The sequence below is a fragment of the Pygocentrus nattereri genome, chromosome 26, assembly GCF_015220715.1.
Source record: "Pygocentrus nattereri isolate fPygNat1 chromosome 26, fPygNat1.pri, whole genome shotgun sequence".
Lineage (NCBI taxonomy): Eukaryota > Metazoa > Chordata > Actinopteri > Characiformes > Serrasalmidae > Pygocentrus > Pygocentrus nattereri.
In genome coordinates this window covers 10,552,272-10,574,870 of record NC_051236.1, presented here as the reverse complement: position 1 = coordinate 10,574,870, position 22,599 = coordinate 10,552,272, and the positions used below count along the sequence as shown (strand labels likewise).

Genomic DNA, 22,599 nt, shown 5'->3' with positions numbered 1-22,599 from the left:
TCACTGAGCTCTTCAGTATGACCCATTCTACTGCCAACATGGTATGTAGTGATGCTGAATACACTGTCTAAAATGTGTGCAGTAATGTAAAGGAAACATTCAGAATATATTTAGAATACATTTAGAGCACATACTGATGAGACATGCAAAAAAAACCTCCACCTCTGCTCTCACAATTCCCTGTGCAGAAGACCAGAACAATGCTGATGCTAATCACTCACAAACACGTCCACTACTGAGCAGATTATTTGATCATCCCTTGAAAGAGTTTTAATTTGAGTTTAATAGCTGATTTTCACATTGATTTCTACTCAGGCTTTAGCAGAGCTCAATAACACTGAGGTTAATTATTGACCATAATGTTGGTTTATCAGTCTACTTAGGCTTTAGCAGAGCACAGTAACACTGAGGTTAATTACTGACCATAATATTGGTTTATCAGTCTACTTAGGCTTTAGCAGAGCACAGTAACACTGAGGTTAATTACTGACCATAATATTGGTTTATCAGTCTACTTAGGCTTTAGCAGATCAAGTAACACTGAGGTTAATTATTGACCATAATGTTGGTTTATCAGTCTACTTAGGCTTTAGCAGAGCACAGTAACACTGAGGTTAATTACTGACCATAATATTGGTTTATCAGTCTACTTAGGCTTTAGCAGAGCACAGTAACACTGAGGTTAATTACTGACCATAATATTGGTTTATCAGTCTACTTAGGCTTTAGCAGAGCACAGTAACACTGAGGTTAATTACTGACCATAATATTGGTTTATCAGTCTACTTAGGCTTTAGCAGAGCACAGTAACACTGAGGTTAATTACTGACCATAATATTGGTTTATCAGTCTACTTAGGCTTTAGCAGATCAAGTAACACTGAGGTTAATTATTGACCATAATGTTGGTTTATCAGTCTACTTAGGCTTTAGCAGAGCACAGTAACACTGAGGTTAATTATTGACCATAATGTTGGTTTATCAGTCTACTCAGGCTTTAGCAGAGCACAGTAACACTGAGGTTAATTACTGACCATAATATTGGTTTATCAGTCTACTTAGGCTTTAGCAGATCAAGTAACACTGAGGTTAATTATTGACCATAATGTTGGTTTATCAGTCTACTCAGGCTTTCGCAGAGCACAGTAACACTGAGGTTAATTACTGACCATAATGTTGGTTTATCAGTCTACTCAGGCTTTCGCAGAGCACAGTAACACTGAGGTTAATTACTGACCATAATATTGGTTTATCAGTCTACTTAGGCTTTAGCAGGAACTTCTGTGTTTGTAAAGAAGCCTTTAATTGATAGTCTTTAAATCATAGTTTATAAATGCTTAAGCAGTTTTAATGAAAACAATCACATTAGCATAAAACATTTTAAACTACTACCATTATTTTTAAAGAGCTTTTAAACTCAAGTTATAGGAGTTTAAAACGTCACCTCATATACGTCCATGATGCCAATTGGCGTGATCAGCCAATGAGCCACTCCACTCCAATGGAGCCAACACCAGCCAATCAATGCTCACTAAATGTCAGCATTAAGCTGCCCAAAACCCATTTGCTGTTGAAAAAAGGAAAAACAGGTACGTTTTCTTTGCTTTTTGGTGAAATACTTTCTAAAATTAATGAAATGTTTGGGCAAATGATTAGAAACTGTTTTAACTTGGTTTTTAGCCGTTGAGATCCATTTACTCCCATTCTGTGAGGCTTGCAGGCACCCTCTTCTGTTTTGCAGTGCTGGCTTTTATATAACGGGGGAAATAGGAAGTGTCCAGGCTCATCATAAACTGGCTCTGGTTCAACTGTGCAGGAAAAGCGTTTAGAGCCGCATCAGGAAACTTCAAAAGGCTGCAAAACGCGTTCAGAACATTCCATCATGTAATATTTTATAAAAATTTATAAAAATGGCTACCAAAGCTAAAATATAACAGCAGCTTCTCATTTGAACTTTCTGTACTTACACTGAGGTGCCTTAAATGTATGGGATGCAAATCCAGCCAAAAAAAGATGTAAATTCAAACCTCTTTTTTGCCATTTCTTTTTCCAAAAATCTGCGCAAATATTATTTTTATTTTCGTCACAAATGTGAAGCCTGAAAGTGCAAATGTAGGTATTTTATTTCATTTTCAATTTTGGCAACATATTTGTGCAAGAAAAGGCAAATAGAGATTTACATTTTACTGTTTAATTTTAATTTGTTTTTGGCCGGATTTGCCTCCCACATAAAAGTGGATTGAATTTAGAATTCTCAGGAATTTTGAAATCATCCTTATTAATTATCCTGTCTGACCTCTAACTTGGTTACTTTCTGCCCTATGGTTGTATAAACTGGAGTTTGAGCCTTCATTGCATGAGAATGTTAATTTATATAAAGTAAGCGGAATAAAAACATTCATGGTCAGTACAAGAAATCACTGCGTCACTGACTAGAGGACCAGCCAGAATAATGTTTCTGAAATCTTATTTCACTCTTTGCCATGATTGTCAATAATTCCTCTCTTCTTGCCGTCAAAGCACGTCCTTCATCCACCAACAGCATCTTTTAGGTATGGAAGCAACTATTATTTCTTTTTCAACTGGGTTACTGGTTTGTTTTCACTCATTGTTCTGCCAGTGTAGTCACCCGAGGTAAGTATGTCTGTGTTTGAATATTTTTAATCAGATGTCAACACGAGTATGTCTGTCTTCCTTCTCTCATGATGACTGTTGACTGACTGTAATAACGACTGGATGAATGAACAGTTTCATTATTTTTCCAAGTCCTGTTTGATTGTCTTTTGCTCCTCTTTTACTTCTACACTCTCTATTAACCCACCACATTTTAGGCTGAACTTGAATAAAAGTAGAAACTCTTTTTATTTTTCTTCCTCTTTTATTCCACAACTTGAAAGAGAACAGTTACAATTATGTCAATTCCACAATATCCTGTAACAATCTAGCACCACTACCCCCCCCCCCCCCCAACCCCCCCCCCCCAACCCCCTAACATAATGTGCTGAAAAGATATTAGTGGTTTTGTATTTGTTTCATTTTTGGAACAGTTATTACATTTTAATGGAAGATTATGGTAAAATAAGAATTTTCTCATGTGCTGAATTAACATGACGGCGTCGATTCCCGGGGAAAGTTCCAGTTTGATTTCAAGCTGCCTTCAAATGTAAAAGTACTGAGAATTATTGCACTTCTGTTGTTTTTAATACTTCTGTTCAGGAGGCCAGCAGGCATTAGAATGAACTGTTTCTGTAGAATGACCTATATATATATATATATATATATATATATATATATATATATATATATATATATATATATATATATAATACACACACACATATATATATACATTGTATGCATTTCATGATGACCCATATATATATATATATATATATACACACACAGATAGATAGACAGATAGATAGATGGATGGATGGATGGATGAATGGATGGATAGATGGATAGATAATGCCTGTGAGCCTGAATTGCCTAAAGGGTTCTCACCAAAACCCAACAGGACTCTAAACAGGCTGTTTTAAACCGGAGCTCAGCAACACTATCAGTTTTGTTTCTCTTTTAGCCTCGCGGTGGTTTCGGTTATGACTTTCATCTCTGTCATTCACTCCTCCTCCTCCACTCCTCCCTCAGCGCCGAGCTCGAAAACGAAACCTAGGCCGGCTTTTAAGCGCAGCGGCAGCTGAAGCCCCATCAGAACAGCAGAGAGAGAGGATGTGCTAAACCCCATCGACCCAGAACAGACCCCGTTACGCAGTCTGTTAGGACAGTTGATCAGTCTTAACTCTCAGTTTATCGCGAGCGTACTCGCGTCTATTCCGTGTAACATCATTTCTGTGATATCCGTTTCTCCGTAGCTCGACACCCCGGTGATAAGCTGCGGACTGTTATTCTCCACGTCGCTGGAACCGCGTCTTCATCTGGCGTCTTCATCTCAAGCAGGTCTGTGTATTCCGTGATCTGGCGGTTATTGTGTGGGTGTTCAGGTGGGAGACACTGAGAAAGTTACGTATGCGGAGCAACGCAGTGCTGACCAAGCCTTAGATTCACTAAAGCTTACTGTGAACTGGTAATGGACACTAAAGACATCAGAATCAGCTCAGCGCTTTTGTGGAAAGGGCAGTTTGAAGAGGCTGTGTGTATTTTTTACAGCTGTTACATCATTGCTAAGAAAAGAAACTATAGTGACGCCCCTTGTGGCCGGAGGTATCTCGCTGTCATGAATAAGCGATGTAAGGGACAGGAAGTGAATGTGTTCGCCCTGCGCTGAGCGAGCCGCCGTGTTTTCCGTGGCCTTATAGTTTTGACAGGCGCTTGTCGTTACTGTCAGCGCTTTATACTGCATTTCACTGACGCGGCGCTTTATACTGCATTTCACTGACGCGGCGCTTTATACTGCATTTCACTGACGCGCTGTTCTCTTTACGATCTCAATAAAAGTGAAATGAATGTAAACATTTACACATGTTCATTTACCGCTGCTCATGTAGTTTTGTGTGCTTACTTGCGGCATTTGGAACCTTCTACCTAAGTACCTCTAAAAAGATGGTTCTTCAAGGGTTCTTTAGTAAAAAAAAAGGTTCTATATGGAACCACAAACTCTTAAAGAAGTATTTGCATGATTAAAAGGTTCTTTGCTTGGTGAAATGGTTCTTCTGACTGATAGGGAATGTGCTGTGCATGACTCTATATGGAACCTTTTTGAAAAAAGAACCCTAAACAGAACATCCTCCATCAATTTGAAGATCAATTTCATGTGCAGAGAATGCTTTATATATATATATAAATAGAACAAAACCTTGTATCTCCATTTTTGTCAATTTTATGTTTTTGACATAATTTGAAAGTACCCGTGGTCCAATTTCATGATGAATGGACCAACAGAAATGACCCAAAATGACCAAAATTGGAGATACAAGGTTTTGATCCGAGAACAACATCATATATATGTGTGTGTGTGTGTGTGTATATATATATATATATATATATATACAGTATTGTGCGAAAGTCTTAGGCACCCAAAACACTATTTATTTGTGTTGTTTGTGTTTATTTACTGAGAAGTGTTAATATTTGAATTAATGAAATGAATACAATATTAATTAATAATGAATATATATATATATATATATATATATATATATATATATATATATATATATATATATATATATATATATATATATATATAAAAATAGTGATGTTCTGGATGTTGGTGTGTTTGTTTAACCATTTTTAAGCCTCTCCTTGAGGAAGCCCAGTATTACAGTATTATATGTAGTTAAAAAGCAGCTCCTGGTTTGACCAATCAGTGCTTCAGTAAATTGAGCTCATGATGTAATTGATGATAATAGCAAGTCTCTGTGGCGGCTGTGAAGGTGTCCAGGAAAAATATGGACCAAGAAATTCTTGTTACTTTTTATTATTTTTATGTTTATTTGAATTATGAATATGACTTTAATGTATATTGTGATAAACTCACTGCTCAGTTAAATTGTTTAAAAATTTGCTTAGATGCCTAAAACTTTCACACAGTACTGTGTGTATATATATTACTAGGATACTTCTATTAGGAGATGACTCTAACACTATTACTTATTTATAAATATTTTGTTTCCGATGTTGTTTTTAAAATATTTTTGTTGTTTCTATGAGTGAATTTGAGAGATTTTGATTTGTTTACTCTTCAAATAAAAATAACTTTATTAAAAGATTGCTATCCCATGTTTTCAGATCACTAATGAAAAGCAGCTTTACTCTGTAGGTCGAGCTTCACTTTAGGCCTCTGCATTTTAGAGCAGGAAGTGAGACTGCCTCCACAATTCTGTACGTTCTCTACATTTATATCCTACCCTTCCACTAATACATCACAGGGTGTACATCAGTACAGCACTGCCAGTAGGTTCTAACCATTTACAACAAATTCTAAACCAGTTCAGATGAACATCTTTGGTAATGTATGTAGCGTTATGTGCACATTAACGTTTCTGTAAATAAAATCTTAATAAAAGATAAATGTAGCCACATTTATCCAACAATTCATGTGGCAATATTTAGGAACTTTAGTTTAAGTAATGCACAACAGCCAATAACTTAAGAATATACATGTTTTCTCACTGATTCACTGCAACTTAGGAATGTTGTGTATACAGTTTGTGACTTGAGGGAGTCAAATTAAATGCTTTGTTGATTTTCTGAATGAAAACGAGTTTAATAATAATAATAATAGTAACAACTATTTTTATAGCACCTTTCATACTTAAAAATGCAGCTCAAAGTGCTTCATTTATGTAAGACAATAGGTAAGACAAAATAAAAACAACTGAGAGAAATGCTTATTTAATAAAAATGGTAACAATAATGAACAATGAACAGAAATATGAACAATCAAACATAAAATAAAAGGAAAATAGAATATAATAACCATCAAATGAGAATGAACATAAGAACAATATATTTACATATAATAAAGAACTGTATGAAACAGACATCTAACAGAATACTAAACTGAATAAAATGCCATCAGTTGCTTTTTAACTCTAGTAACAAAAGATGCCTGATGAATATTCATTTGTTGAGAGCTCCAGATATTCTTATTCCACCAGGCATTCAGAGATGTATGTAGACGCTAATCCATTAAGAGATTTAAAAACCAGTAAAATAAATTTTAAATCAGTTCTAACTGAAAAGCAGTCAGTGTGATGAAGCTAAAACAGGTGTTACATGTTCTTTCCGTTTTGTTTGAGTTAGTATTCCAGCTGCCGAGCTCTGAGCAACACATTTTGTACAGGAAACAAACTTAAATGTGATATTTATCTGTAAACTTTATTTATTTGCTAAAAATATAATCATGAAGTACAAAATGGCATAACTTTTGCACAGGTCAAATGTTATGTTTTTTTTCCTTAATATGTGAAATTCAGTAAATCACCAAAAATGTGCATCAACATGTGCATAAGTGTGTTCTCTGGAAAAGATGTGTTTACTTACTTTGACTTAGAAAATCAACAAAATATAATCTGACTAGGGGCATCCAAACCTTTTCCCATGATTGTGCATGTACTGATGTAGAACCTGTTATTTGTTGGAAAGTGTATGTTGTAATGTAGGAAAAAACATTATATACATCACTTGCAAACATGAATGCACACATCAAAAATGACATGAACAGTAATTTCTATGCATGTATTCATTTTTTTGGTCCATAGTCATTAATGGTCAGTTAATGGTGAATTAATGGAAGTCATTATAAAATGTTACTCATTTATTTACTGATAGTTTTATTAATAGCTTCTTCAGAGCATTACAATGTTTGTTGTATCTCCTGAAGTGCAGAAGAAGGCTGTGTTGAAGCATGGAGAACAGACAAAGAGGAGGTGGCAATGAACAACCAAGAAGAGGTATTTTTCTTTTTTATTATTCTCTTTCTTTCATCTTCTTGCTTGTTCCATGTTTTAAATCTTTATTATTATTTTTTTTAGTTTTCTCTTTTTATGTTCAGACTATGATGTCCAAAAAGTTGTACTGTATGTCCAAAAGTTTGCAGACACTCTAACATTTCTACTAAAATCAAATGTGTTATTAAGGAGTTTGTATGCCTTTGCTGGTACTCAGTGGTCCCCATCACTCCTCAGAATGCAGTTCCACAGCTCCACAGCTCAGTGCTGCGGGCTTTATACCCATTTGAAGAGTGACCTTAGGCTTATATAAGACTGCTCTGGAGCATCTCATTCTACTGACAGTGTTGTCAGTGGAGATTATATAGGCATGTGCATACACTGCACCCTTAAGGGCCAATGCAATAAAAAAAAGTCCACTTTTAAAATTTTTTTTTTTTTAGACAAAAGAGTTTTATGTGGCATGTAAACATTGGTAAAGTTTCAATACATACAATTCACCCTGTAGTCCATACAGTCCATATATGTAAACTAAGCTGCATGAACAGCCTTTTGATTTTATAGTTTTTGTGATGTCACAAAAACCAATGCATTTACAGATGCCTGACTTTTTAGCCTGTAGCAGTTTAGCTCCTAACACTACCTAGTGTTTCAGCCTGGACTACTTTTTGAGTGAGGCCCAATACAAGCCTATCAGAGTAGAGGTCATTTACATATATCACTCTTAAAGCCTGCTTAATTCTAAATGACAGAGATTGGAAAATGGTCAAGTGAAAATGAACTTTTTTTGGTACATAAACCCACACAAATATAATAAGTGGAGTGGAAGACATTTCTGAATAAAACAGAAACAGTAAAATCTCACAATTAATGATCCAAAGAGTCACAATTAATGATCCAAAGTAATGTATGTAATGTATATTTATTGAAGACTCACGGCCAGGAGAAGCTCTTGGGAAATACCCAGAGATCTCCAAAGTCAGACCAAAGTTCCAAAGTTTATATATTCCCCAAGTTGTGTGTTGTTACATTTCATTGATAAACAGAAAACAAAAAACGTACAATTCATAGTTTACACATCATTGTCATTTGATGAAACAAGGGAGCGTTAACATGTATGCATAATTAACAAGGAAGGAAGCTCATATATGGTTAACATGTGTTCTCACACCTGGTTTCTTTGAGAATGAGCTAGCCTGCAACCTCATGGCCACTGAACAAAGATTCACTGTCAGCTAGCTAGACCTCAGCAGAAGAAAACAAGAGATAAGAACTAGGCAGAGTGTGAGGAGTAGCTGATTGGTTACCTTCTTGCACCCAAAGAACAGTGACAGCTACTCTGAATTTATGAGTAACATGCATGGCATTTAAAACATACATACAAGCAGTGTGGCTGGCTATATTAATCTCATATATCATGAGTGAAATATCTGGATACATATATCATTATTATTGGTTATGAAATCACAGTGGACATGCCGGAAAAAGATAAAATTAAATAAAAATATAGGATACGTACCCTTTAACCTCTTTATGTGTCATAATTAATGTTTGCCAGTGTTTATGAATAATTATAGGGTCAATATAGACACCCAATATGTCATATGAAAGCTTAGAACCTCTGCTTGCCAGCTATCTAGCCAGTTTAGCTGAGGAAATAACAATTTTGGGCGAAATATACCTTGTTAGCAAAAGTTTTATTCAAAAATAAGCTTCATATTTTTTATATTTGCGGTTTTTATAAATCCATATTTGATCCAATGTGGGCATGTTATACATCATTCAAACCGTCTGGCTCTCCGGATTACGACGCGATGATCTGTTTTACTGTATGACGTAGGGTTTCCGAATTAGAGCCAAAAGAGTGTGGCGTTTCAAACAGGAGATTTTTTTCCCCGAAAACTCAGCAGCCGTGCGTAATGACCCCTGGCGGTCGGCGGAACACGTCACACGCAAACCGCTTACAGCTCCGCTTACCTCTCCTTGTTGGCTTCAAAATGACACCACACGTGTATTTCAGGTAATGCATTCGGTAGTAATCCTCTTTTTTGTGCAAAGAGTGCTTGAAAAAAACAGAAGGCAAAAATCTTTTATGTCTAATTTAAACCCAAATTAAAATATGTTCTCCTTGGGCTATCACTTACACACATGCTCGTAAAGCTGAGATTCTCCCCTTTCCAACGACACCTCAATCAAACCTGTCGACCAACCAGGTGTCACGTTAGGCGGACGCGCAACAGGGGAGGTGGGATATAACCCAGAAGATTAGCGCCAAGAGCGCAGCAGGCACGGTAAACACAGCTTATTTGGCTTTTATAATACAGTTGAAATTGTTGTTATAACAAAATTTTGTCAAATAATGTAAAGAAATACACCATAGGATGTTGCCATCAAGAGTTGGTAATACATAAACACTTTTTTCCTGCAAAAATTGTTAGAAAATTAGTTTTTTTCAATTTGGAAAGGTTGTGGTCCTTTGGAGACCTCCAAAGGGACATTTGGAGAAATGTACACAGACATGTATGTACACTATCTACTCTAGAGTGAATAACTTCTGATCAGTGAGGGTAATCAGTTTAAAATTTTACATGGTAAAAATTTGACCCCAAGGGGCAAAATATGGAACTGCAAAAACATTTCATGGACATGACCTCTTCAGTTTATGGTCCCTAAAAAACAAAAAAAGAAATTTTGAAAAGCGCCTTGTTTTTTTTTCCTATTTTTACCATATTTTGGCCATTATAGTTTAATTTCAATAATTTCAAGTGTTTTCAATTAATTTTGTAAAGGCTTTTGAGTAATAATACTTCTTAAAATTACCTCTGGATTATATAATATTTGAGTAAAAAGCATTTATATTTGGGTATGTCATTTCAGGCGAAAATTGGCAAAAATAGGCTTGGAGTTTAAGAGGTTAAAGTAGCTCTTCGAATTCACTAATTAGAAGAGGTTTCTGGATACTTTTTGTACATACTGTACACTTTTTGTATCTGATCCCACACTCTTTCTGTGTTCCATTGGTACAGAGCCTGGACAAAGAGGGGAACATGGGATGCCTAACCAGGAAAGACAGAGAGATGGTACAGGCAGAAGAGGAGGTGCAGGGGAGGGAGCAGGTAGAGGAAGAGGAGGTGCAGGAGGAGGCGGCAGAGGAAGAGGTGGTGCAGGAGGAGGTGGTGGTAGAGAAAGAGATGGTGCAGGAGGAGGCGGCAGAGGAAGGGGTGGCGCAGGAGGAGGAGGCGGAGGAAGAGGAGGTGGCAGAGGAAGAGGACAAGGAGGAGGTGGCAGAGAAGAGGCAGGAAGAGACAGAGGCGAGAGGAGAGGAGAAAATAGAATAAACCGAAGGCCAGATATCCAGAGGGAGAGAAATGGAGGTGGAGTGGCTCAGAGAGGCAGAGGAGGAAGGGGAGAAGGAGAAGGTCAGAGAGGAAGAGGGGACCATGGGAGAGGGAACAGTAGAGATGGTACCCCTGAGGTACGCAAATTAGGGTACAAAAGATTGGAGGAGCTGCTGGAGAAAGACGCCTCCGTGGTCGCCATTACTCTCTCCTCCAGTGCAGAATTGAAGGCTCTGCTGGACGACAGGACTATGCGTCAAGACCTAGTACACCTGCTCTGCCAGGTTCTTCGCAAAGCCTTTCAGTCCAAGAATGACCGCACAATATTACTCCATCTGGTTCAGGTGGTCAAGGATTCTGCCTTCTTCCAAACCGTGCTCCCACACTACGTGACTGGAATAATGATCGATTATTCCATCCCTGCCCGGAGGGAGCAGTACCCTCTGCACTTGGATAACATCATCTGCCTTTTGGCTGACGTGGTCAGCATGTTCCCTTATAGCTCTGTACGTTCAGTGTCAATGCTGCTGGCTGTCCTGAAGCCAGGGGTCAATCTGCTGCGAGCCTCTGGCATAGACATTTGTGATACAATCAACGAGAACCTGGAAAAGATCCAGGGCATGGTGGACCACCTCCAAGAGAAAGCAAGAGAAGGCACTTTGAGGTCAGACAACTACACCCTCCTCATTGGCAATGAGGATGCCCCTCCAGATGGAGAGGACTTCAGGAATATGACCATCTACCCAACTCCTGAAGAATTCCAACAAGACCAGAAACCTTTTCTGCGACCCAACATTATGTCACAAAGCTACCCCAGTGCCTACGCCTACCTGGACACTCATTTTAGGCTTCTGAGAGAGGACTTTGTAAGGCCATTACGTGAAGGCATCCGGGAGCTGCTCCGAAGTCAGCGCGATGAAACTCTTGGCAAAGTGCCAATGAGAAAGAGGCGCTTTGATGACATCAGGGTCTACTTTGATACCCGAGTGATTGTACCACTCTGTACTCCGACTGGCACAGCCTACATAGTGCAGTTTGATGCACGCCCCCTTGAGGTCAGATGATAATAAATGTTTGCATTACATTATAAATAAATGTATACATTTTTACATTTACAAGTTTTGCCTAAATGTGAAAGCTCTGGCTTAATTTGTATGTCTCAAATGTAAAAACAATATTGTAAGACATGTTGACAATAGTGAATAATTCACTTACATCCTAAGAAGACAGGTCGTTAACCAGGTTTTGACTGATTTGACTGACAGTTTCATTTGCTCAGGGAAGGTGTCTGAAGCAACCAGCGTTACATAATGTTCTTCCACACGTTGCATGCAATTACACATTTCCACCAGAGAGGTCAAAAATCCCCAAAAACTTACATAGTGCAGCTTCAACTCAAAAATATGAACTTTTCAAAGCACATTTTAGTCACTTCCATATGCCATCCTGGCTCAGTCACATATCCTATACTTCACTATACAACCATAATGGGAGTTTTTTTTTCTACACCGCACTTCATGTACACTTACAAACATGAATATGAGCTCTCAAGGTGTAAAGATCAGATAAGTGCAAAAAAATCTGATTTGAGCAGTGAGTCTTGTAATGTAACCTTAAAATCCTGTTCAGACTGCATGATTGATGCATGTTTTTTTTAGAATTACAAGTATTTACAACTCATAATGTTTATTCATGGATTGGTGTTGTTTTTTTCTCCACTCTTTAATAATATAAACTCATGTGGATGGTAAACCTCATGAACCAGTTTAATTTCAGTTAATTTTCATGAGAAGTTAGAGGTGATTCATTGATTTATTTTGTGCACATTTGTTATTCACAGTTTGTGCGCTGGGAGAATTCCAAACGGCTGCTGTACGGGTCCCTGGTCTGCCTGTCTATGGACAATTTTGAAACGTTCCTTTTTGCTACAGTGTCTGACCGCGATCCTGCTTTGCTAAGAAAGGGCGCAGTCCAGCTTAGCTTCTCTAGAGACAGTCGAGCTGAACTGGCCAGGATCCCGGCTTCTGAATCTTTTCTGATGGTGGAGACGACTGCATACTTTGAGGCCTACCGTTATGTCCTGGAGGGGCTTCAGGAGCAAGTAGAGGAGGATCTTCCCTTTCAGAGGTATTACTTGAGTGTAAAGTGGTGTGAACATTATAAAGTTATTCAAGTATGATGTAAATGTGAGTGATCTTTACAACAACAGAGTTCTTTCTGTCTACGTTTTAGGTACATTGTGGAATGTAACCAAGATGTCCTCGCTCCGGCTTACCTTACGCAGTTAAGAACAACGTATGATCTGTCTTGTATTGCTGTGGAAGACCATAAGGACAATATGAAACCCTTTAACCCCCTAATTCCTAATGCCTGGCCAACTGAGGAGGACCTGGGCCTGGATGAGAGCCAGCTCAAAGCTGTTAAACTGGCCCTCACCAAAGAGCTGGCCATCATACAGGGCCCACCAGGCACAGGTATGGGAATGCAGATTATGATAAATTCAGAAATTAACCAGAAATCTCTTCTAGAGACTACTCTTCTACTCTTCTATAGTGCTACCTAATCTAATCTAGCTGTTCCAGCTGAATAACATCTTGAGTACTTCAGTAATAGAGCAAAATTTATAACATTTCTAGAGGAGGGCAGCTGACAAATATTGAGCTCAGAAATACCTATAGGTCCAGTTTATAAAAGATCAATTATGTTCCTAGTGTTGAGTGTAGTAGTCCAGTATGTTGAATTTGGTAAAGAAAAGGGACACTACTGTCAATTAGCCTAACTCCCCCTGTGATGATTTATTCTGCAGGGAAAACATATGTGGGGCTGAAGATTGCACAGGCTTTGCTGAAGAACTCGGAAGTGTGGTCAGAATCGACCCCGATGCTGGTGGTCTGCTACACCAACCATGCTCTAGACCAGTTTCTGGAAGGTATTGGATGACTAATGTGCTAAATATGTCTCAGGGATCTATCATGACAAAGTCAATAAACTATGACTGTATTCCAAAAGCCCTGTAATGAGAAGGTGATGTTGTGCTCATTTCAGGGATCCATGGCTTCTTGAAGAAAGGTATTGTAAGGGTGGGAGGGCGCAGTAACAGTGAGATACTGAAGCGTTTCTCTCTGCGGGAGCTGACCAGGTCATCAAGCTTCCATAGGGATCTGCCACCACACCTGAAGAAGGCCTACTCTGAGGTGAGGTGATACATATGCAAAAGTTTTAACACCCCCAGTTAATTTGTATGTAAATAAGGTTACACATCCCCTACAAGACACTTACATCAGCATTTTGATAGTGCACAATTTCTATGAATTTCCTAAGAGTTTAACATACTCTAAAACATCATAAAATGCACCATCATTTTTACACAGGCCACAATTTTACATTTTACATTACATTTTATTTTTCCCCAATATGTTAAATATATCAAATAAACAGTAACAGTGCATTAAAATGTGCAAAAACCTGTCCTCTGATGAACATATGTTATTAGACATGATGTAATTTACAGTTCTTTCATAGCCTGGACTGTCAAAGTTCATGCTTTTAATATTACAGTCTTTAGGATTTATTGTATATTATTAAGTCCTGCTTGTTGTCCTTAGATCCAATCAGAGATGCGTACTGCGGAGGTTCAGATTCAGAGGCAGTCAGCTCAGATGGAGTGCAGTCTGCGCGGAATCATTAATGAACACTTCCTGCAACAGTATATATCTGATGAGCACTGGTACAGCCTGAATCTGCTGCCGGTCAGTCAAAAAACCCCTGCCACATGCAATTATTGAAACAATAATTGGTATTAGTAAAAATGAAATAACATCGAATGTTTACTTACTGCTAGCTGACATTATTACTACTATGTGTAATTCATAGAATTTGTCTTTATCTGTCTGTCTGGTGCAGATGATGGATGAATTTCCGCATGTAGGAGAGAAGCTCTCGATGATGAAGGAGTGGCTTGGCCTTGGAAATTCTGTGTTCCAGCAAGCCGAGCAGGCTGAGCAGGCTGCCGCCAATGGTAATGCAGGTGAGGCTTTTACAAATAAAGATGAGTTTACACACAGGGACAGTTTTAGCTGTTTGATCTTGTAAACTCTTCATACAACCAATTTCTTGGTTCTGAAAGAGCACAGTACAGACACACGTTTCACTAGATGGCACACTCTTATCAGAGAGAAGTGGTCACCAATCCTCTTCTTGGAGATTTCCTGGATCCTGGAGACTTTCCTGCAGACTTTAGTTCCAACATGCTGCCCCTCCCCTCACCTAACACTAATGCATCTGATCCAGCAGAAGAACTTCTGAAGTTTCTTGACAGGTTGTGGTTGGAACTGGATTCCACAGGAAGGTAGATCTCCAGGACCAGGGTTGGTGACCACTGTGATAGAGTGTATTAATAAATTCTCCTGTTTCATGTTGCAAACTACTGTAAGAGGATTGCGTTACTCACGTAACTGGTAAAATTGCATTTTTTTATTGACTTCAAGTAAAGATAAGCAAACACATCTTATACAGAGAATACACATCTGCACATTTTAATGCAGTTACTGTTTATTTGCTGAATTTAATATTATTAATGGCATATGCATAAGCTAATAAAGCAAATAAATAGAAATTGTGCACAAAAAATACAGAAAATACCAAAATTAAGTTTGATCTCTGTAGTTAACTTGTGTTAAATTATTTTCACTTAGAAAAAACAACAAAACATATAATTTGACAATTGGTGTTAAAACTACATTCTGTATTTTGTATTCTCTACACTTGTATTACATTTCACTTGCTTTAAAACAATAATAAACATGAAAGTAAAGTAAAATGAAGTGCAATCCCCTGTTCTCTCTCCCATACCAGGTGCAAATGAGGAGGGTGTGGCAGCAGAGGAAGAAGAGCTGCTGGAAATGGATGAAGAGGCAGCTCTGATCCAGGCAGAGAGGATTGTGGTGGACGCGGAGCCTCGGGAACGAAATGCCCGTGAGCGGAAGATTGAGCAAGAGGAGAACTTGGCAGAGCTAGCCGAGATCATGCTGGCAATGAACCTGGACCAGATTGAGGAGCAGCCTCCGCAGGAGCAGCAACAGGGACAGGGACAAGCTGCTGATGAGGAGTGGAAGGTAAGATACTCATGGAATACTCATGACCTTAATGTTGAGTCTGAGAGTGTTTAATAACTAACACTTTTGTGTAGGGCAGTGTTAATGAGGATACACAACACCTTCATAAGCCTTCCTTACAACTGAAATAAACCTATACAGACATTTATAAGGACTTATTCTAACAAGTGTCAGCTGTCATAACACTTGCTGAGGTGAAATGACTACAGAAACTACAGACTACAGAAACATTACTAACTTTTATGAATCTTGACGGAATTATTGGACAGTTTCTATTGGTCCATACATCATGAAATGTTTACACAATGAAAAACACAGCTGCTGTTTTTTTAGGCCAAAGCACGTTTTGACATATTGACAACAATATGAATTCGGTACAAGAAACACCTCATTGTTTCTTCTCTCATTCCAATTTTATAAGTTCCACTTACATGTTGGAGCACTTTGTAGTTCTACAACCACAGACTGTAGTTCATCTGCTTCTCTACATACTTCATTAGCCCCTTTAACCCTGTTCTTCAATAGTCAGGACTCGCACAGGACCACCACAGAGTGCGTATTATTTGGGTGGTGGGTCATTCTCAGCACTGCAGTGACACCAACTTGGTGGTGGTGTGTTAGTGTGTGTTGTGCTGGTATGAGTGGATCAGGCACAGCAGTGCTGCTGGAGTTTTTAAACACCTCCGTGTCACTGCTGGACTAAGATTAGTCCAACAACCAAAAAATATCCAGCCAACAGCATCCTGTGGGCAGCGTCCCGTGACCACTGGTGAAAGACTAGAGGATGACCACCACAAACTGTGCAACAGCAAATGAACTATCATCTCTGACTGTACATCTACAAGGTGGACTGACAAGGTAGGAGTGTCTAATAGAGTGGACACCATGTTTAAAAACTCCAGCAGAACTGCTGTGTCTGATCCACTCAGACCAGCAAAACACACAATAACACACCGCCACCCCATCAGTGTTACTGCAGTGCTGAGAATGATCCACCACCCTAACAGTACCTGCTCTGTGAGGGTCCTGTGGTGGTCCTGACCACTGAAGAACAGGTGTGCCTGTATGATATATAAATAAACTTTGACTTGATGTGACTTAAGTGAAGCTGATATAATAGACAAAGAGTGTAGATACAAGGGGATGTAATTAATGATAAGTGTATGTTTGAAATTGGAAGACTTATTTGTTAACTTTTGTAATTGCTTACAGTTTTCAACTCTTGAGAAACATACTGAGCATCATTTAAGAAATGTATTAATGATCTCTTGTCTCTTTGGATGTATAGGTGCAGCCCCACCAGAAGAAGAAGATAAAGCAGATGATTCAGAAAGAGCTAAGGAAGAGTTCAACCATGAGTGAGGAAGAGGAGGAGCAAGTGACGAATGTGTGGCAGCTTACTCTAAAAAACAGATGGAAACTTTATCGGTAATTACACACAACAAACAAAAAGAAACAAATAGATAAGATCTCAGGAAGCCACACCTTGCATTGATTGTGTGAATTGTGTTATAACTGTTTGTCCACTAGATGGCAGAGTATAACCATAACAAGATAAAGAAACAATAGGTTTGAGATTGGAGAGCCTGTTTCAAGTGAGACATAGGCCAATCAAGGTTAATGATTTGACTTAGTTTTAAGATTCACCCTTATTCCTCTGCTTTTTCTCTTTGTCTCTTTCTTTCTCTTTTTATTTTCCTCCCTCTCTGTAGTCTCTGGGTCCTCCGGTATAGGATTGACCTTCGCACAAAATCTCTTGAGGCTGAACAAGTCTATCAGGAGGCTGCCGAGCGCCTCTCGGAAATCCGCCGCAATGAGGATCTGTGCGTGCTTAGGCGAGCCAAAGTCATCGGCATGACCACCACGGGGGCAGCCAAATACCGTCAGGCCCTGCAGGCTCTCCAGCCCAGGCTGGTGGTTGTGGAGGAGGCAGCTGAAGTGCTAGAGGCCCACACCATTACCACGCTAAGCCAAGACTGTCAGCACCTTATTCTGATTGGAGATCATCAACAGGTACACCCAGCATATAGCGTACAAACTCATGTATTTGAAATATACAAAGCTATAATAAAGAGGATGTTTTAAACCTTTAAATGCATAACTTGGATCCCTAGCAACCCATGACCTTATTTACCCCTTGAACCACATCAAATGTTTCAGATTATAAATATTCTTTTTTTTATTGTCAATGAAATATTTTTAGAGTTTTACACTATTTTCCCTATTTTCACTATTTAGTTTATAGATTAGTTTGTGTTAGATATAAGAATCACTTCAGTACTGACCTGATGCTGACTAAGAAGGATAGCCAGAAGGATAAGTGGCTTAGAGTGTGTGTGTGTGTGTGTGTGTGTGTGTGTGTGTGTGTGTTTATATTTTGGAATATATTGACTAACCCAATGATGTCTAGTAGCACTAGTAGTTGACAAAAACTCAATGCATATAAGGTTTAAAAGCACAGTTACACAATTGATGTACATGTGGAGCTACAGTTTTGCTCCTGCATGAAATTCATCAATCCCAGTCCTGCGGAACAAAATGTGAAGTATATGTGGTCCCAAGGTCTAGCATTCAGAAACATTATGTACATTTTGGGGCCTATAGGTCACCCAGTAAAATAGAAAAGCTCATTTGCTTGCTGCTTTTCCTGTGTCTGGTTCCGTTGAATTGATTTTGGCTCACTTGCATGTTCACAGCTGAGACCAAGTGCCACAGTCTATGAACTAGCCAAGAATTTCAACCTGGAGGTCTCCATGTTTGAGAGGCTTGTTACGATGGACTTTCCCTTTGTCAGACTTAATTACCAGGTAAATTCAAACATCAGTAATCTGATTATACAAATCAAAATATGGCTGTTAAATTTGTTGTTATTACCTCAGCTAAATATTGTAAATAGTATTCTCAACTTGTGTGTGTTTTTTTAGCATCGTATGAGGCCAGATATTGCTCGTCTTTTGACTCCCCATATCTACTCAGAACTGGAGAACCACTCTTCTGTACTTGAATATGAGAACATCAAGGTCAGCCTCTATCCCATTTTCTTTGTAATAATTAAATGACTATAATCTAAATAACAGAGCTGTTATTAAGGGATAGATTACTTGTTGTTACAATATATCTGAAATGTCATGAATTCACCTCAATATTCTTAATCACTTGCAGGGGATTTCTACAAACCTCTTCTTCATGGACCACAAGCACCTCGAGGAGGAAATAAAAGATGGACGAAGTCATCAGAATCTTCACGAGGCACATTTTGTGGTGGCTCTGTGCCGCTACTTGTTATGTCAGGAGTACCAGCCCTCTCAGATCACCATCCTTACCACCTACACTGGACAGCTTTACTGCTTACGTAAGCTTATGCCCTCCAAAGAGTTTACAGGAGTCAAGGTTCATGTTGTTGACAAGTACCAAGGCGAGGAGAATGATATTGTCATATTGTCATTGGTGCGCAGCAACTTGGTGGGCAAGGTTGGATTCCTTCAGATACCAAATCGTGTTTGTGTAGCACTTTCTCGTGCCAAGAAGGGACTGTATTGTCTTGGGAACATGGAACTGTTTAGCAAGGTGAAGTTGTGGAGCAACATACTTCACACTCTGAGGGAGAAAGGTCAGGTGGGTCGTGCATTAACATTGAGCTGTCAGAACCACCCAGAAACACGGACCTTGGTGTCTCATGCTAAAGACTTTGCAATGGTCCCAGAAGGTGGTTGCAACAAGCCTTGTGAATACCGCCTGGACTGTGGCCACGTGTGCATCCGCATGTGCCACCCTTATGATGCTGACCACAAGAAGTACAAATGCATTAAGGACTGCCCTAAAGTGCTGTGTGAACTTGGGCACAAATGCCCTCGTCGATGCCATCAGAAGTGTGGTGATTGCATGGTACGTGTGGAAAAGGTGATTCCAAAATGCCAGCACAAGCAAATGATTCCCTGCCATCAAAGTCCTGAGTCATTTATCTGCAAAGTGCCTTGTCAGAAGACACTGAGCTGTGGACATCTATGCCAGGCAAGTTGTGGAGAGCCGTGCAGTGCCTTTTGCCTGGTACCAGTTCTCATGAAGTTAAAATGTGGACACACCCAGGAGGAAGCATGTAGCACATCCAAGGACCCCACGAAACAGCCACCCTGCAGGACCAAATGCAACATAGTCCTAAAATGTGGGCATCCCTGCTCTGGAACTTGCCACACATGCCGCCAAGGACGCCTTCACAAAGCATGTACATATCAGTGCAAGAGCATTCTTCCCTGCTCACATGAGTGCAGAGTGCCCTGCACAAGAGGCTGTCCACCATGTACACGTCCTTGTGAGAACCGCTGTATTCACAGTGTGTGCAAGAAGAAATGCGGACAGCCTTGTGTCCCTTGTGTTGAACCCTGTGAGTGGCGATGTCCCCACCAGAGCTGTACTAAGCTCTGCCATGAACCATGTGATCGCCCACCATGTTCAGAGAAATGCAACAAAGTCTTGCCCTGTGGGCATCCCTGCATAGGGCTTTGTGGAGACCCTTGCCCTAAGAAATGCCGCATATGTAATCATGATGAAGTGACCGAAATCTTTTTTGGCAGTGAAGATGAGCCAGATGCTTGCTTTATCCAACTAGAAGACTGTGGACACATCATTGAATCCACTGCCATGGACCATTACATGGGTATGGACAAGGATGAAGAAGCTGATCTTGATCAGCGGGCAATCCGACTGAAGGAGTGTCCCAAGTGTCGCAAGCCTATACGCAGGAATGTGCGCTATGGTGCTCATGTCAACCGCAGTCAGGCAGAGATTGACAGGGTAAAGGTGAAGATCATTGGCTTGCAGTCTGACATTACGCAAAAGCAGAAGGATCTCAAGTTGTTTTTGGAGAGGAAGGTCAACTTTATGCAATACCTTCCAGCAGAATATGCAAGGGTCAATGAGAATCTTCAGAAGTCTGATCTGTCTCTTCTAGACCTCTGGCACCAGGAGAACTTGATATCCTTCCTTGAGCGTCTTGGAAAGCTGATAAAGATGCAAAAAGATTACATGTCTTTTGAGAAGGGTCAATTGTTCTCATTGCGTGTTGGTGAATGCCTCAAATTTCTGCTTGACTCTACTCAGAGATTCTCAGAGCAGCAGGTTGGAGATCTAGAAAGTGAAATGAAGAGGCTCGCTCACCTGGCAGAACTCAATATCCGCTGCAACAAGGCTGGATACACAGTAACTGTGATGTTGGTCAAAGTTAATGCAAAGGTGAGACAGGCACGAGAGATCCTGGAGGACAATCGACCATTCACAGAGGAAAATGACCTTGAAGTGAAGAGGATTTTTAAAGAGCTGGATGCTTATCTACCTTGTACTGGCCTGGGCATCAGTGATGAAGAGAGAGTGATGATAGTCAAAGCCATAGGGCTGACACCTGGCCACTGGTTTAAATGCCCCAATGGCCATGTATATGCCATCGGAGAATGTGGTGGTGCCATGCAAAGCGGCCGGTGCCCCGAATGCAAGGCAACAATCGGTGGAGCCAACCATACTCTCACTGCAGATAATGCTCTGGCAACAGAGATGGATGGGGCACAACATGCTGCCTGGTCAGAAGCTGTCAATTTGCAGAATTTTGACCCCATGGACTTTTAAAGGGCTGATATGCTATTTTGTTTTGTAAAGCACATGTTTGTGGGATTTTATGAACAAAAAACAGTTGTAGTTTCTTTTACATGATGCTCTTTATCTGGCCTTTTGTTACTGAGCCATTAAGACTAGTGTATATATAAATGAGCTCTGCTCTGATTAGCTGTCCTTTATTGTGCCCCATTCAGAAAGCAGTGCCTCATTCAGAAACACTCCTTGTAACATCAATGTGGATTGGGGGGCTAAAGAACTGTAGACTAAAAAGGCAGGTACATGTAAGTGTGTTGGTTTTTGTGACATCAGAAAAACAACTTTCCACAGACTGTACGGACTCAGGAGTGAATGGTACGTTTTGAAACTGTAACAACATTTCCGTACTATATCAAACACTTATGTAAAAAGTGAGGCACATTCAGGTTTCCATGATATGGGCCCTTTAACTTCATATACTGTCTCATTTCTGTTAATGTTTTATCCAAGTAAACAAGAATTACATACAGAAGACATAAGACACACTGTATTAGAATAGGTTGCTGCTTTTATGAATAGTGCTTTTAATTGCTAAATACCTTGAAGTGCTATGTATCATCTGGAGAAATGAAATTGTTTTTATTTTTATTTAACACTGTATACTCTTAGCAGGCCATGTGCTTTTTCAATGTACATCTCGCAAATCTCTCTGCAAATTGAAAAATGTAGTATTACATTCTTTGCCATGGAAATGCTCTAACCTTAAAGTAAATACTGCATTTTTTTCTAGACCTCACATGTGCACCTATTTCATACCAACAGGGGGCAAGAGTGTACTGATAAATGTTAAAGTTGAGGATGAGAAATAGGCAAATAGAACAGCCTAAATGAAATAAAAAATGTATCACGAGTTACTTGCATGTGTAGAGACTGATTTATGTGTCTGTATGCTTATGCCAAAGCAGTCCATACCTTCTTCTTCCTAACGCTTTCTCTCATCAGTAACACTTCTCAGTGATTGATTGGAACTATAGGCTCCCTCTCTTCTCTGAACTATTTACTGAGACCTGGCCTGCATGTAGGAGCTCTTTGAGCCTTGTAGACACACTCTGTCATGAAGTAGCAAGGCAAGGTCAGCAAGTTTATCTTAAACTGG

General features: G+C 39.4%; 1 protein-coding gene across 4 annotated transcripts; it reads left to right on the top strand.

The window, feature by feature from the left end:
* Nucleotides 1–3,610: 3,610 nt before the first annotated feature.
* znfx1 (zinc finger, NFX1-type containing 1) lies at nt 3,611–22,357 on the top strand. Of its 4 annotated transcripts, XM_037535070.1 has the most exons (16): nt 3,612–3,956; nt 5,779–5,840; nt 7,345–7,414; nt 10,438–11,804; nt 12,590–12,876; nt 12,982–13,223; nt 13,556–13,678; nt 13,795–13,943; nt 14,355–14,498; nt 14,653–14,776; nt 15,604–15,863; nt 17,152–17,291; nt 17,576–17,876; nt 18,560–18,670; nt 18,788–18,883; nt 19,026–22,357. In XM_037535070.1, exons 3-16 carry the CDS (start codon nt 7,369–7,371, stop codon nt 21,477–21,479), a joined length of 5,844 nt encoding a protein of 1,947 aa, XP_037390967.1. In that variant the 5' UTR covers nt 3,612–3,956; nt 5,779–5,840; nt 7,345–7,368; the 3' UTR covers nt 21,480–22,357. The 4 variants fall into 4 exon arrangements, with proteins under 4 accessions (XP_017560739.2, XP_037390967.1, XP_017560736.2 ...); XM_017705250.2 differs by lacking the exon at nt 5,779–5,840 and having other exon boundaries at nt 3,611–3,956; nt 7,350–7,414; nt 14,653–14,767; XM_017705247.2 differs by lacking the exon at nt 5,779–5,840 and having other exon boundaries at nt 7,350–7,414.
* Nucleotides 22,358–22,599: the final 242 nt, after the last annotated feature.